The 14,406-nt window shown below is 59.1% G+C and overlaps 1 protein-coding gene across 2 annotated transcripts in view; it reads left to right on the plus strand.

Annotated features, from left to right (window-relative positions):
- KCNQ1 (potassium voltage-gated channel subfamily Q member 1) overlaps positions 1-14,406 on the plus strand; it is a 405,949-nt gene that overhangs the window by 74,339 nt on the left and 317,204 nt on the right. For both annotated transcript variants that reach the window (XM_054438695.2, XM_054438696.2), the window contains exon 2: positions 7,947-8,037. In XM_054438695.2, the coding sequence (XP_054294670.1) occupies positions 7,947-8,037 (91 nt within the window). The remainder of the gene's footprint in view (positions 1-7,946; positions 8,038-14,406) is intronic.

Raw genomic sequence — 14,406 nt, forward strand, 5'->3', positions numbered from 1 at the left:
TTGCATTACCCAGGGGGCCCAAGTCCAGTGACACGTGTCCTCCTAAAAGACAGGACAGATTCAACAAAGGAGGATCCGGCCATGTGCTGTACAGCACACACCCAGGACACGGGAGCCTGCAGAGGCTGCCACCCAGGATGATGCATGGCCTGATGTGGCATTCCTGCTCCAGGACCATGGCACCGAGTGGTGGGGCTGGGGCCCCTGCAGTCGGCCAGTCTGGGCGCGTCCCATGCTGTGTCTGAGCCTCGGTGTCCCCATCGGTTGGTAGTGCCTCCTGGACCCCAATCCAGGGGGCTTCTGGGGGGCAGCCTGGGACCAGACGTGCCTCACCAGGGCTTCTGTCTCCTCATCAGGACTTCCATGATGTGACACCTTCCACGTGGGGTTCAGAGGGGGGATCCTGTGCCTAGTGTCCAGCCCAGCGTGGGGGCCTCGGTGTGGGCCAGGGCTCACCCCTTTGGGAGGGGTCGGGAGATGCCTGGCCCAGCCTCCACCCATGCAGAGCCAGGAAGCAGGTGAACCTGTGGGGACCTTGGTGACTCCCAAACCCTGCTGAGGCTGCCTGCTGACAGCCACTGGTGAGGGGGTGACCAGCTGGTAGCTTTTCCTGAGGTGCAGATTCAGCCCGGGGGAACAGCCCTGGCAGGCCGTGAGACCTCTGCCCCTGGGCGTCCACATCCCAGGGCTCTGAGCTCAGCAGCCCTGGAGCCGGCAGCCACATCAGGGATGGAGGGAGACCTGCTGGTGGCCAGCGAGCGAGCAGGGGAAGCCTGTCCTCTCCAGCCCCCGGTGTTTCCTTCCTGGGGCGCATGGGTTTTGGAGGCATTTGGAGTCTCCCAGGATGACTTTTTTTTTAAGCCCCTAGATGTGGTTTGGGGTCTAAGCATCAATATTTAATCTCTTGAAGTTACACATTCAAGGCCCTATCCTGCCTTTGGCTTTAGGTTCGCTTAACAAACCCATTGTCTGCTTATCAGCCTGGCGAGGTCCCGTCCCCAGTAGGGGTCTTTGAACATTGCTTGATCTCATTTACCAGCCACGGGAAACATTTTGAACCCTCTGATGCTTGCTCTATGAATGTTGTTTGCTGTTTCCTTTAAAAAATGTGTTTTTTATTGTGATAAAATACACATAACACAAAATTTACCGTCTTAACTCTTTGTAAGGTCACAGCTCAGTGGCAATAGGTACATTTACATGGTTGTGCAACCATCACCACCATCCACCCCAAAACTTCTCTCCCAAACTGAAACTCTGCATCCATGAAACTCCACTCCCTCTCCCCAGCCCTGCCGTCCTGCTCTCCGGGACCATGGATCCGTCCTCCCCATGTCCACAGATCCCCTCTCCCCCGGCCCTGCTGTCCGCCTCCCTGCGACGGTGGATTTGGCTGCTCTGGGTGCCTCCTGAGTGGAGACCTGTGGCCTTTGCGCTTCTGTGAGTGGCACTCTGTGTGGTCCGGTGTCCTCAAGGTGCCTCTGTGCTGCTCATGTCCTTCCATACATGATGCTTTCAGACTGACAAAACTCTTCAAGTATTAACGTAATTTTTAATGTTTACAGATTCAAGAAATTAAGCATACGGTCACGAGAGTGCAAAGTTCTGTGAAACGCTCCAGTGGTTACACGCCCCGGGGTTTCAGCTTCGACCCTGGGTGAGCTCCATGGAGCAGTGGCTTCAAGCTGGAGTTCTAAGGGCACCCTTGAGCTGCCCATGTGTCTTTGCACGTGAAGTAGGTGGCTCTCTTTAAGGTTTCTCAACTTTATTGGGAAACATCTCAGGGTTATAAAACGCCCCCCATGGGCTAAAGAGGCTGTCACTCACTGTGTGTGGGGCCTGTCCCCGAGTGGGCACGGAAGGCCAGATTCCTGGCATGGCCCCCGCCTGGACTGGATTTGCTTGGCGGGTCACCTGGATCAACCAGGCCCATTTAGGAGCACTGCTCAGGGGCCCTAGTGTGTGCGGCAGGGCAGGTCATGGAGTCTCCAGCCTTCAACTCGCTTTAGCCCTAGACCATCTGAGCCGTGGAGCCCACCCAGGCCCGCTGCCTGCACCCCAGGGGAGCCCTCCCGCAGCGTCTCGTGCTGTGACCCTGGCAGGGTTCCTGCCTTCTCCTGTGTTCCCAGGCACCCAGGGCTGAGATGTTGAAATGATGTCAGATAATTCACCGGGTGCCTTCAGGGCTGGTGCTCGCCATGGCTGCTTCTGAGGCCGATTTGCTGTCAAGGGGAACAAGTAGGAGGTTGTTTCCCGGGGTGTGATGGGCTCCCCGCTCATGCAGTGCCCCCCACATGACCATGCCCTCTTGGGAGCTCGGGTGGGACAGCATTCAGGGGGCCACATGACCTGGGGGAGTCGGTGTCTTCTCTCCCCCACCCCTTCGCTAGCCTGCCCTGCTTCCCACTCTGTGTCCAGAACACGCATAGGATTCGTCCTCTCCCAGGGCCTCAGTTTCCCGGCTCTGCAGAGTGGGGGACTGTGACTGCCTAGCCTTGGAGCTGAGGCAGAGGGGGTGGCAGGTGGCCCTGCAGAGGCAGGAGGGGACACAGGCACCCCAGGCCCTGAGTGCCTCAAGGGCAGGGACCCCAGCTTGGCACCTGTGAGGTTCCCAGCTCTGCCCAAGACAAGAATAGATAAAGCGGTAAATAAGATAAAACTCTTTTTATCTGGAGTAGATAAAAGTAAGCTTTGTCATATAATTCCTTCTGAGGCTAGCATGGTATATCAAAATATTGGAAGAATCATTTAGCCTTCAGAATATGGCAAGGCTGACAGCCAGCCTGGCCCATGGGCACCTGTCCCCACCATCTGCCTGGCCTGCGGGGGAACGTTCCTCAGCCCCTGCTGGCTTCCAACCCCTGGGCCTGGAGCCCTGTCTTCTGCCTCAGCCGCGATTCCACCGCACAGGACTTTCCCAGGCACCTCTGCCCAGGCGGTTGGGGTGGACGCCCACTTGGGTGCACACTCTGTGGGGGCTAGTCCAGGACCACCCACATGCAGTCTTCCCTGGCCACATCCTGTATTCTCCCGCAAGGCCAAGTCAAGAATCTTCCTGCTGCAGTAACTCCACACATCTGAGCCCACTGTGTCTCCCGAGCACAGGACACGGGCAGGAGAGGCCCCTGCAGCTGGAATCCGTGCCATGAAGCCCAGGCGCGTGGCGTTTGCAGCCAGTTTGCACCAAGTTTCCAAGCCCTCACTCGCGGCCTGTGAGTGCCCACCCTGCACATGGTGCTAACCAGCATCCATCACTGCTTTCTTTTTTAATTTAATTTAATTTTTTTTTTTTTTTTGAGATAGAGTCTCGCTCTGTCACCCAGGCTGGAGTGCAGTGGCGCGATCTCAGCTCACTGTAACCTCCACCTCACTGGTTCAAGCAATCCCCCTGCCTCAGTCTCCTGAGTAGCTGGGATTACAGGCGCGCACCACCACCCAAGCCCAGCTAATTTTTTCGTATTTTTAGTAGAGACGGGGTTTCACCATGTTGGCCAGACTGGTCTCGAACTCCTGTCCTCAGGCAATCCTCCCGCCTTGGCCTCCCAAAGTGCTGGGATTGCAGGCATGAGCCGCCGCACCCGGCCCCACCACTGCTTTCTATGCTGTGGCTGAGGTCACCAACTGCCACTATGATGGACGGCTGTCACCCAAACAGCACAAGAATCGAAAAGCCGTGATGGCAGATGCCGAAGGCAGTGTCGCCTGTGGTCTTTTAGAAGAGCGGCCGTGAAGTGGGATTATCTCAGCTTCCACGTCGCAGGTACCCATCACGGTGCCCCTGTGAAGGGCAGAGAAGCTGCAGGCAATTCTGTTCGCTCGCCTCTGCCTCGGAGGAAGTTTACAGTTTTTTTTTTTTTTCTTGAAAGTTGAAAGCTTTCAACCTGGGCCTGGAGGCTGCAGGGCAGCAGATCTGGGTCCTGCCCATGGCCCCCTTCCCTCCTTAGGCCTCCATTTGCTCATCTGAGAGTGGGGAGAGTGCAGCGCCTTCCGTGCAGGTCACTGAGAGGCTGGGGCAGTGGCGTGGATGCGGGTGCATGACTCGCGGACATGGCTGTCGCTTGGCTGAACGGTGGCCCCTGAGGTGTCTGTGTCCTTGTCCTGTGAACAAGTTAGGCTGTGTGGCCAAAGGGGCTTTGCAGGGTGACTGAGGGATGGCTCGTGAGAGGGGAGGTTGTCCTGGGTTACCCGGGTGAGCCCTCACTGTGATTGTGAGGGTTCTTCTAAGAGAAGCAGAAGGATCTGAGTTGGAGGAGGAGACGGGAGGATGGAAGCCAAACTCGGCGACGGGAAAGCTGCTGTGCCACCCTCACTGCAGCCCTATCCCTGCTCACGTGCACCGAGACCAGAGCCTGCCAAGTCGTCTCATACCGAGAGTCAAAGGGGCCCAGGGCCCAGCCTCCAGGGACCCCAACCATGCCAGGTCGGGGAACCAGGCTGCAGTCCTGTGTCTCCTCCTCAGTTTACCCCAATTGTGACCTCAGAAGCCCTAGGACCCTCAGTTTCCCTACCTGTAGCATGTGTTTGATGATAGTGTGGCAGTGATGTCGCAGTCTGGTAGGGTCTTGCAGGGGTCTGTGTTACTGTCTGCAAAGCACTGGCTGGGCCGGTGATCAGTGAGCCAGGGGCGTGGGTACCGGGCAGTGGCCTGCAGCCCCCAGGAGCACTTCCTGTTGCTGGACAGACAGCAATTTAGTGGATCCTCCCCAGGGCCCCTGGTGGGTGGTGGGTTTTGCCACATCTTTGCAGGAGACGGCACTGAGCTCATCCAAGGCCTCAGTGTGAAGTCGACGCTCGCTCCTGACTCCCTGCTGGACGTCAGGTGATACTTCCCTCCACAGCCTAGGAAGAAGCACCTGTGGGCTGCTTCTTTGTGTTGATGAGGAAACTGAGGCAGGGGAGCTGCCTGGGTCACCAGTGGGCACTGCATCTCCATGTGCAGATGGTGCCCTGGCCCTCTCTGCACGCCGTGGGCCTGAGGAGCAGGCAGGTGGCGTATTCTGCCCCGGGCAGCCCTGCTCTGCTTCCTCGTGGCTGAGCCAGGCTGTGTCTAATCTCACTTCCCTGCTCACTGCAAATCAAAACAAACACGTCCAGGAGGATTAAGTGTGGCAGTCATGGTGGAGGGAACCCTGGTGGGGTGCAGAGAACCAACAGTTGCACCAGCAAGGGGCAGAGACCCAGCCCAGCCTTGAAGGCTGCAGGGTCTGCGGCTTGGTGCAAAGGCTCTTCCCCTGGAGGGAACCCTGCCCCGGCAGTGGGCAGCATGCTGTGTGCAAGGTGAGCCAGTCTGAGCCCGTTCCCGGTGCCTGGAATGGTGCCCAGTGCAGATGGGCACTCACCCTTCCAACCAACCTTTGCTTGTGTCCCCGTGAGATCCACAGATTCGCCCTATGGAGGGCTCCCCACAGGGTTGGCCCGGAGGCTCCAGCTGTGTCTGTTGAACAAATTACTCTGCATCCACCCCGTGCTAGCACTGTGCGGATTATGGTCCCAGAGACAGATGAGAGCAGGGATGGTCAGTGTAGGAGCACCCAGAGGGAGCCTGGCAGGGCCTGGACATCCTGTCCAAGCTGGCCAGGAAGAGTCCTCAGAGCCAAAGCAGTGTGGATGGTGGGGGTGCAGAGAGGGTCCCTGGCTGGAAGCACCGCACGTGCAAATGCCAGGCAGCTTATGCAGCCAGAGCTTCGGGCAGGTGGGAGTCGGGGGGACTGAGGCCCAAGGAAGGGTAGGGCTGCATGCCAGCCTTCCAGGTGCTCCTGGAAACCACATGGCTGATCAGACTTGTGCTTTGGGTCTGATGTCCCAGTGGGGGCATAACCTCAGGGAGCAGAGGAAGGGTAATGGTGGTGGGGATGAAGCAGCAGCATTGGGGCTTAGAGATTAAATGAAGGAAGTCCCACGGGGCTGATCACCTACTGTGCACCAGGCTGCGTCCTAGGGGTGGACTGCAGCAGCCCCACTCTTGGGGTGCTCATGGTCTAGGGGGTGGACAACAGACTCTGGTCCCAGTGGTGATACTTGAGTATAAAGGACACAGTTGGGGTGTTGTGGGGGCCAGGGTCAGACATCAGAGCTGGCCTCTGCCTATGAGACAGGGCCCGCCGGCAGGACCCTGAAGCTGGGCTTTTAGGCTGGGCAGCAGCAGGTGCATGGGCCTTGAGGTGGGCCGGGCCAGGCACAGTCAGGACCGGCAACAAGGGCCGGGAGGAGCTGGGGTGATCTGGGGCCATCATGGTGTAAATACTGGGGCACGACATGGAGGGTTCACTGACTGGCTGGGTGTGTGGGCTGGGGGCCCCGTGGTCAGAGGGAGATGAGGATGGATGGGCAGCGTGCAGACAGGGGCTGGCTGGATTCGGCTCTGCAGGTAGAGCTGACCAGTGTGGCAGGGATGGGGTGTCGGTGAGGCAGGTGGCTGAGGAAATGGTAGCTGCAGGTTTTGGCCCCAGTCCCAGCAGCGGGACTATGGCTGTGGGGAGGGAGGAACCCAGGGAGGGGGCCTGAGCAGGGTCGTTGGCTGAGTGAGCCCTCAAGGGCCTTTGGGTAGGTCTGCCAGAGGCCAGGAAAGGATTGCCCTGTCCACAGGAGCTTGGGGAAGGGGGTGGGGGGCCAGAGCCCCACCTTCCCCAGAAACCTCCGTGCAGCAGGAGGATGAGCCGAGGCAGGCTGTGCTGGGAGGTAGCCTGTTTGTTGTGGGCTCTGGGGGCCTGGGGAGGGTGGGCTGGGCTGTCCACATATGGACAGGTGGAAGAGGATGGGTTCTGGGTGGGGCTGACTTCAGGAGGCTGGGTGAGAGGCAATGCAGGGGGCCTTCTGGCTGTCCTGGGATGGGTTAGAAGCCACTCGGGATGGCAGGATCTCAGGCAGCGGAGGGAGCCTGGGGCACCCTATGCCGGGCAGAGGATCTATGCCGGGGCCCCCAGGGTCTGTGTGTGGCTTTCTCTGTTTGTGTCTCCCCTGGCCCTGGGGGCCGTGTGGCCACTTCCTGGCTCTCCGGTCGCTGAGGATCCATGGGGGTCCTTGGAGTCTCTGGAGCCCGCGGGAATCCCCCTAGAGGCAGGAGGAAGGCCGGGCGGGTCCTGGAGGGTATGTTTGCAGTGGCAGCAGCTCCTTATCTTTATGGTTCCGGCGATCAGAGAAGGCGGCCCGTCTTTTCTCTGCTTGCCCACAGGCCCAGAATGTTGGCCCCAGGGTGGGGCTCTGTGCGTCTTCCCTTTCATGAGTTTTGTGGCTCGGCCTCAGGGCCTTGGAGAGGAGGAAGTGAAACTGGAGGAGAGCGGCCCACAGCCTGCAGCCTGGAGGCTCCTCTGGGAAGCAGATGCTTGGTGCAGGTGTCAGGACCCCCACCTGGCAGGCTGGCTTCTGTGCTGTGACCACCAGCACCCCTGCCCTGGGCCCTGAACTCCTGGACAGGGGGCCGTTGACTGCTCTCTGGAAGTGATTTGTAAAATCAGCTTTGCAGAGACGTAATTGCACGCCACAGTTCACTTATGGCTCTAGGGCCCTAAGTGGCTCTAGGACGTTCAGAGTTGTGTAGCCATCACCACCATCCGCATCCAGAACATTTAATTACCCCAAAAGAAAACCCCGTGCCCGTAGCAGCCCCGCCCTGGGGCAGCCACGCCAGGGTGGCTGTCCAGGGCGTAGCCACATTGCAGGTGGTCAGCAGGTGGTCACCTGTCTGTGTCTGGCCTTGGCGCCACATTTCTAGGACCCATCCACGTGGTGGCACGTGTTGGTGCTTCGTCCCTTCCCGCGGCGGGACAGCATCCCTCGTGCGGACCTACCTCGAGTGTGTGCTCACCAGCTAATGGACGACTGGGTTTTCGAAGCACTGTCTGTTCCTACCCGGGGGCGGGGCTGAGGCCGGGGCCCCTCCACTCCCCGGGTGCATCTGTGGGATGGGTGGAGGCCGCGATGCTGACTGCCGTGTCCCTGTCTTGCAGCTTCCTCATCGTCCTGGTCTGCCTCATCTTCAGCGTGCTGTCTACCATCGAGCAGTATGCCGCCCTGGCCACGGGGACTCTCTTCTGGATGGTATGTAGCGTCTGAGGGTGTGGCTGGATGTCATGGCTGCCCTGGAGGCTGGCATCTCCCTGGCACTAGACCCCATAAGGTGGGGCAGAGCCGCTCCCAGCCCCTTGCCCACACATTGGCCCTGCCCTGATACAAGGGGCACCTCCCCAGCCCCCACACTTGCCAAGTGGCTCAGGATGTATGTGCCACAGGCGAGGGGTACCAAGGACTGAGAGGACCCTGGAGCTGGTGGTCTGAAAGGGCTTCCTGGAGGAGGGGCTTCCAAGCTGGGCTGGAAGGAAGGAAGGAGGAGGTAGGGTAGAGCTGGTGTTGTGGCCAGAAAAGGCCTGCCCAAGCCTTCGTGCACAGTGTCCCTGGGGTCTGGGTGACTGCTCCTGGGTTATGGCTGGCACATGGGCCCTGCTGGTGTCCCAGCAGCAGCCCCAACCCCAGACACCTGGATGGTCCCTTCCATCGGCCTGAGTGGTGTCTGCCATTTCTGCCGGGCAGGTGCTGAGAGCAGGGCAGGGCAGGCTCATAGCCTGGTGGGAAACCCCAAAGTTGATCTGGCCGTGAGGCTGCCAGGAAGGTGGGGTGCAGAGGGCCAGCTGTGTCTGGAGCCCACAGGGTCCCCACGGAAGCCACCTGAATGTGGGCCGTGGGCAGCAGGACTCCGGCAGGACTGGGTCCAGCACCTCTCCGTGGCTGGGCTTTTGTGTTTTCCTGTCTTGTCATGGAATATTTCCAGTATCTGCAAAGGAAGAGAGAGTCACGACTCAGCTCCCAGCATGCACAGGCAGATCTGGTTTCATGCTGCTTTTTGGCGCCGTGTCTTCCTGGCCAGAGGACCCTGTCCCTCTGGGGTCCAGAGTCCTCTCGCGATGGCCTCGGTGGTGGTGTCCGTCTCATTTCTAGGGAGTCCGTTTTACCTTTCCTTTGTTGCTTCTGGACCTTGAGCCATAGCTGGAAGAATTCACCTGTGGTTTCCTCCAGCCCTGACCAGGTTAACTGTGTGTGCTCCGTGGTGGCTGGGAGTTTCCTGGTTAAGTGGTGTGAGGCACAGGCCTGCTGTCACTCTTCCCTCATCTTCCCAGTTCTCCCAGCGCCATGTTTTCCACAGTCCCTCTGTCCTGCCTGACTGGAGGGGCCATCTTCTCTGTAAACCAGATGTCCAGAGGCAGTAGGAAGGGTCTGCTTTGGGGTTTTTCTATTCTGTCCCACTGGTCTGCTGGACTTTTCCTTTACCAAGGCCCTACCGACTTGGTGGTCACGGTACTAAAGTCAATTTCATGAGGCCACTTTGTGCCTCGGCAGGGATTTCTTTTTCGGGGGTTTCCTAGTGGTGCTTGCAGCCTTGCTTTTCCCAGTGAATGTTGTCATCACCTTATCCAGCCCTGGGAAGAAACTCGAAGGCAGTGGGTGAATGAATTGGGGGAGACTGACATCTCGGTGGTCTCCAGGAGCGTGGCGTGTATGTTTATGGGCAGCGTTTTATGGTTTCGTTATGTAGATTTCAGGCAGTTTTTAAGTCTATTCCTGATAATAATAATATTGATGAGATTAAGTTGTTATTGTTGCCATGACATAGGGAGTTTCTAGTCTATCATGTCTTCCAGGCACTTTTCTGGCGTCTGCGAAAGCTGTTAATTTCTGCTACAGCCCGTGGCCCCGCTACTTCTCATGACTGTGGTCGTAGAAGTTTTTCCCTCTGTCCTTTGCATCTTTTGTGTTTCCAGATAAGAGATGCCTGCCAGGAGGGCAGATTGCTGCTTGGGTCTGTCTAGAGCTGGGGGTGGTACCTGTGGCCAGCTGGGCCCTCCTGGCTTCCGTGGGCGGGCCGGCTGCTGGGCGGAGGGTGTGCACCTCCTGTGCTCAGGAAGGGTCCTTCAGGTCCGATGCCTGGCGTGGTTTTACGGTGACCATTTGGATTCTGGTCAGGGGTCTTTCCTGCTTCTGTGAGGTGCTCCTGTCGGTGAGGGGCCCGCCTTGCCTTCCTGGAACAAACCCCCTTGGTCCTGGCATGTGAGTTTCATGTCCTATCACATTGTACTCTCATACTTTGTTCAGACTTTTGCACTGCGCCTGTGAAGTGGGGTGTGTGTGTCGTCTTGTGGTGCCATCTTGGTTGGGGTGAGGCCGTCCTTCCCGTACAGGGCGATGTCCAACAGCCTTGGCAGCATGGGCCTCATGTTTTATGGGGTCCCCAAGGTACCTGTCCAGGATCCCCAAGTCCTCACCCACCACAGACCTGGCTGTCAGGTGAGCACCCAGCCAAGTCTCTGGCTGTGTCTAGCAGGAGGACGTTCTGCCCCGGCCAACTGACAGGGTTGGCTCAACTGCAGGAGTGGGCACGGCATGTCCTTTGCTGGTTCTGCCGTGGGGCGGGTCTGTGGGGGGTCCCTGACCTGGTAGTTGTCCCTGGAGGGCCTGGGGCCAAGGATGCCAGTGGTTCCCAGGCTGTGAGAGCCGCGCTGCCAAACATTCCCCTGGAGGGTCTCCGTGTGAGGCCCTTTGTACCTCTGCAGGTGTGCGTACATGTGTGTATGTGAGTGCCCACATGCACGGGAATGTGTACACGTGTGGCTGTGTGTACACGCATGTGCGTGTTTATGGGTAAGCTGTGTGCTTAAGTGTGCATCTGTATCTGAGTATTATGTAAGTGTGCATACACATGAGCACGTGGGGACTTTCATACATGTTTGGCTCTGTTTCAATATGTGTACATGTGTGCACGTGTGCATCTGAGCATGTACATATGTGTGAACATGGCCACATATAGGCACATTGTACTGTGGCGCCTGTGAGCACGTATTGTATGTTTATGCATGGCTGTGTTATGCGTATTTATGTATAGATATGTGTTGCTGTGTGTGTACCTATGTGTATGTATGTGTGTTCATGCCTATGTTGTGTGTGAGACGTGAGATCCTGCCTGTCCTGTCCCTCATGTACTAACTTGGATCTAGGTGGTTAGCCCCTTACCCCCCAGGTGGCCTGGGACTTGCTTGGTTTTAAATGGAGCCCCAGTGCTAACATGAGCCCACCCAGGTGCCCCTGCCCAGCCAGGGCTGTCTGTCAGCACCACAGCGTCCAAGTTCAGGTCCCGACTTCCTAGGTGGTTATCTCCCAGGCAGCTGGGAGGGTGAAGCCTGGAGAAGCCTGCCCCCAGGCCCGACCTGTAGGGACCTTCAGACGTGCCTTGGGCTCCACATGCCCGTCTACAGCTCGAGAATTAGACGTGCCCTGGGCTCCACGTGCCCATCTGCAGCTCAAGAATTAGACGTGCCCTGGGCTTCATGTGCTCGTCTGCAGCCCTAGAATCACCAGCAGCACCCCAGGGCCCCCATGCGGCATCTAAACCAGGCAGGGGACAGGGGCATGGAGCAGACCAGGTAGGGTTGCTCCCTAGGATGCAGCCCTGCCCAGGCAGGAGGGCAGACCCTACACAGTGCTGAGCCGTGCCCCCAGGGAAGCCTCCAAGATGGTCCTCATCCCCGCAGCCCTGCCCACTGTCTGCGCATCCCTGGGGTCTATGCGCCACCTGGTGGCTATTTGCTGAACTGTGGCCACAAACCCCTGGTCAGCAGGAACCAGGCCTTTCACTGCCCTGCAGCTCCCTCTCCTCTGGGGTGGCATGGCAGAGAAGCAGCCCGCAGCCCCAAGCAGAGAGCCCCCTTTCTGCTGTAGTCCCCCTTGCAGTCCACTCTGCCTTTTCTACTGCTTGGAAGGCAGAGACCCTGGCCGCCTCCCTTGTCCCTTCTTCTGTCACGCCAGCTGCCTCCCTGCCACACCTCGCATCTCACCAGGCAACCCTGCAAACAGCAGCTGGGGAGGACTTTCTAAGACAAAAACCTGATCATTCCAGAAGCTCCCTGTGACATTTAGGCTACATTCCCCAAGGTGCCACGTTCAGGCCTATCACCCGTAACACTCCCCACCCTACCTCCCTCAGCCTGGGCTCACTCACTTCAGGCCAAGCCTTGGACATTTCTGGCTCTCCCAGGGCCTTTGCATGCCCTCTGCCCCGGACCTGGCTGTCCTCAGGAGTGTCAGCACTCAGCCTCTTGTCAGGTTTCAGGCCTCTGCTTGGCACTATCCTGCACACCATCCCCGCCGACCTGCCCTCTTCTGGGTTGGTGGGACTCTGGGAGGCTCACAAGCATCTGTCTGCCTCAGGCCATTCCACACTCCCTGAGGGTGGGACCCCGTGGCCGCGCTAACCCCACAGGCTCCGCATGGCGCTTCCTGGCCGTGCATGTCCCTCCCTGCATGAAGTCCATAGGCCGGAGTTGCCCAACGAGGACGCCCCAGCTTGGTATGTGCTCCCGGCTTCAGCTGCCCCTGCGTGATGGAGACACCCTCCCACTCGCCTTGCCACACTTCCCAGCAGTCTCTCGAAGCACTGGCCACGTGGGGACAAATCCTTCAAGGGGATTTGAGGGTCCAGCTGTCACTCAGTCATGGCCATGGTGAGGGCACGTTGGGGACACAGCAGAGAGTGAGGCAGCCGTGGGCCCGGCCTTGAGAGGCGGATGTACAGGCACATCAAAGGCAGGGCCGAGACTGAGGCGTGGGCTCTGGGTGGGGAGACAGTGACCACTTGCTTGGAGGAGGGGGCGCTCAGGTGGGAGGGGCACAATGAGAAGGAGGTAAGCTGGTGCTGGCGGGGCAGGCAGGGACCCCTCCCAGGGCTCACAGCTTCCAGCGGACAGCAGGCACAGGGCTGTGGGGATCAGAGCACAGGCAGAAGTCGGGGACTTCCTGGGGAAGGGCCTGACGGCAGGTTCCCGAGGCTTCAGGCCTGGAGGAGTGAGGACGGCTGTTGGGTTCTTGATTCCAGCAGAGGGAGGCTGTGCAGGGTTGCAGGAAGGACGGCTGGGGGCGCTTGGGGGAGGTAGGAGAAGCAAAGGTGTTTGCAGCCCTTGGGGCCAGGCGGCGGGAACGCCTGTAGACGCCAGAGGGCGCTCGTGCTACATGCAACTCAGGAGCTGCTGGCACCCGCCAAGGAGTGCTGAGCGCGGGGAGCCCAAACCACAGCCTTGGGGAACCCAGGAGGGGCCGGGCGGGTGCAGGACCCGCATGAGGGATTCCGAGAGCACGATGTTTAAATGTTGGGGAAAGAGTTGATCAAAGCGGTGTGTTCCCAGGGAGCCCCTGTTTTCTCGTTTCTTTGCGTACGCCCAGCTTTGCAGTGCCAGAAAGCTGTTATCTCAGCACTGCTAAGGAAACCCCAGCGCGGCCTCGGAGGGATTAGGCATTCTGCTGAACCAGGGATATGCGGTGGGCCTGAAAAAGCCATTTCGGGAGGAATCTGGTCTCGGCGGGGGTCCGGCCGGCACCGTGAACAGCACGTGAACACCACGTCGGAAATCTGCTGGGCAGGGAGATTTCCTCAAGGCCTCCCAGGGAGGAGAGCCACTTCCTGGGCTGCAAAGAGGGCCCCAGCCTGGTTTCTGAATTCAGAGGGGGCTGTGTGTGCACGTGTGTACGTACATGCATGTGCACGTCTGTGTGCCCATGTCTGTGGAAGTGGCACACGTGTGCACGTGTGCACTCAGTGTACGTGTGTGCGCCTGTAGGTAGCTCCGTGCGCACATGCGTACACATATGCCTGGGGTGTGTGTGCACACGTGTGTCTGACGTGTGTGTGCTTTGCGTGTTCTTGCCTGGGAAGGAGTTCCCGGTTTGGGTGGCTCTCCTGTTTCTTGCCGAGGCCGGCTGCTGCCAGAAACTGGCCCCTGCTCTCTGCAATAAGAGACCCTGCCCTGGCCCAGGTGAGGGCCTGGCTTTTGTCTCCAGGATCACAGCTTTTGTCAAACCCCACACAAAGAGAGAGGCACTCAAAAGCACAACACAAACACGGCTAGTCCGCGCCTTTGGTGGTGAACATACCAGGGAATTGTCCTGCAATGCCTGTGGTTAAAAAACCCCGTGAGCTGCGGCCCCGGAGGCCTAGGGGATGAGGTCATCGCTGCGGCTTCCTCCCCTCTGCTGAGGCTGCCTCCGCCCCGCCCGGTGGCCCACCCCTCCCGCCAGCTGGAGCCTCCACTGCCTGGGTTTCTGCTGCCCCTTCAGCACACAGCAAGGCCTCAGTTTCCCTCCCAGCACAGAGCAAGTCCTCAGTTTCCCTCCCAGCAGCAAAGTGAGACCCTGTAGGGAGTCTCTGGGCCTCCGTGACGGCCCTGGGCGGCTCCCTCTCTGTGGAACAAGGTCGGGTCCTGTCCTCAGCGCCCTGGCCTCCACTTGCTCAGGGCGCCCGCAGGCCCGCAGGTCCTCACCTGGTGTTTTCCACCTGGGACCCGCAGCTGCTCTGATGAGGAGCCTGCTCTGCGCACGGCCTCGGGCGGTTTCCCGCAGCACCATTTCTGCCGCTGCCGGGAAAAGACGCAG

Source organism: Pongo pygmaeus, chromosome 9 (genome assembly GCF_028885625.2).
Source record: "Pongo pygmaeus isolate AG05252 chromosome 9, NHGRI_mPonPyg2-v2.0_pri, whole genome shotgun sequence".
NCBI lineage: Eukaryota > Metazoa > Chordata > Mammalia > Primates > Hominidae > Pongo > Pongo pygmaeus.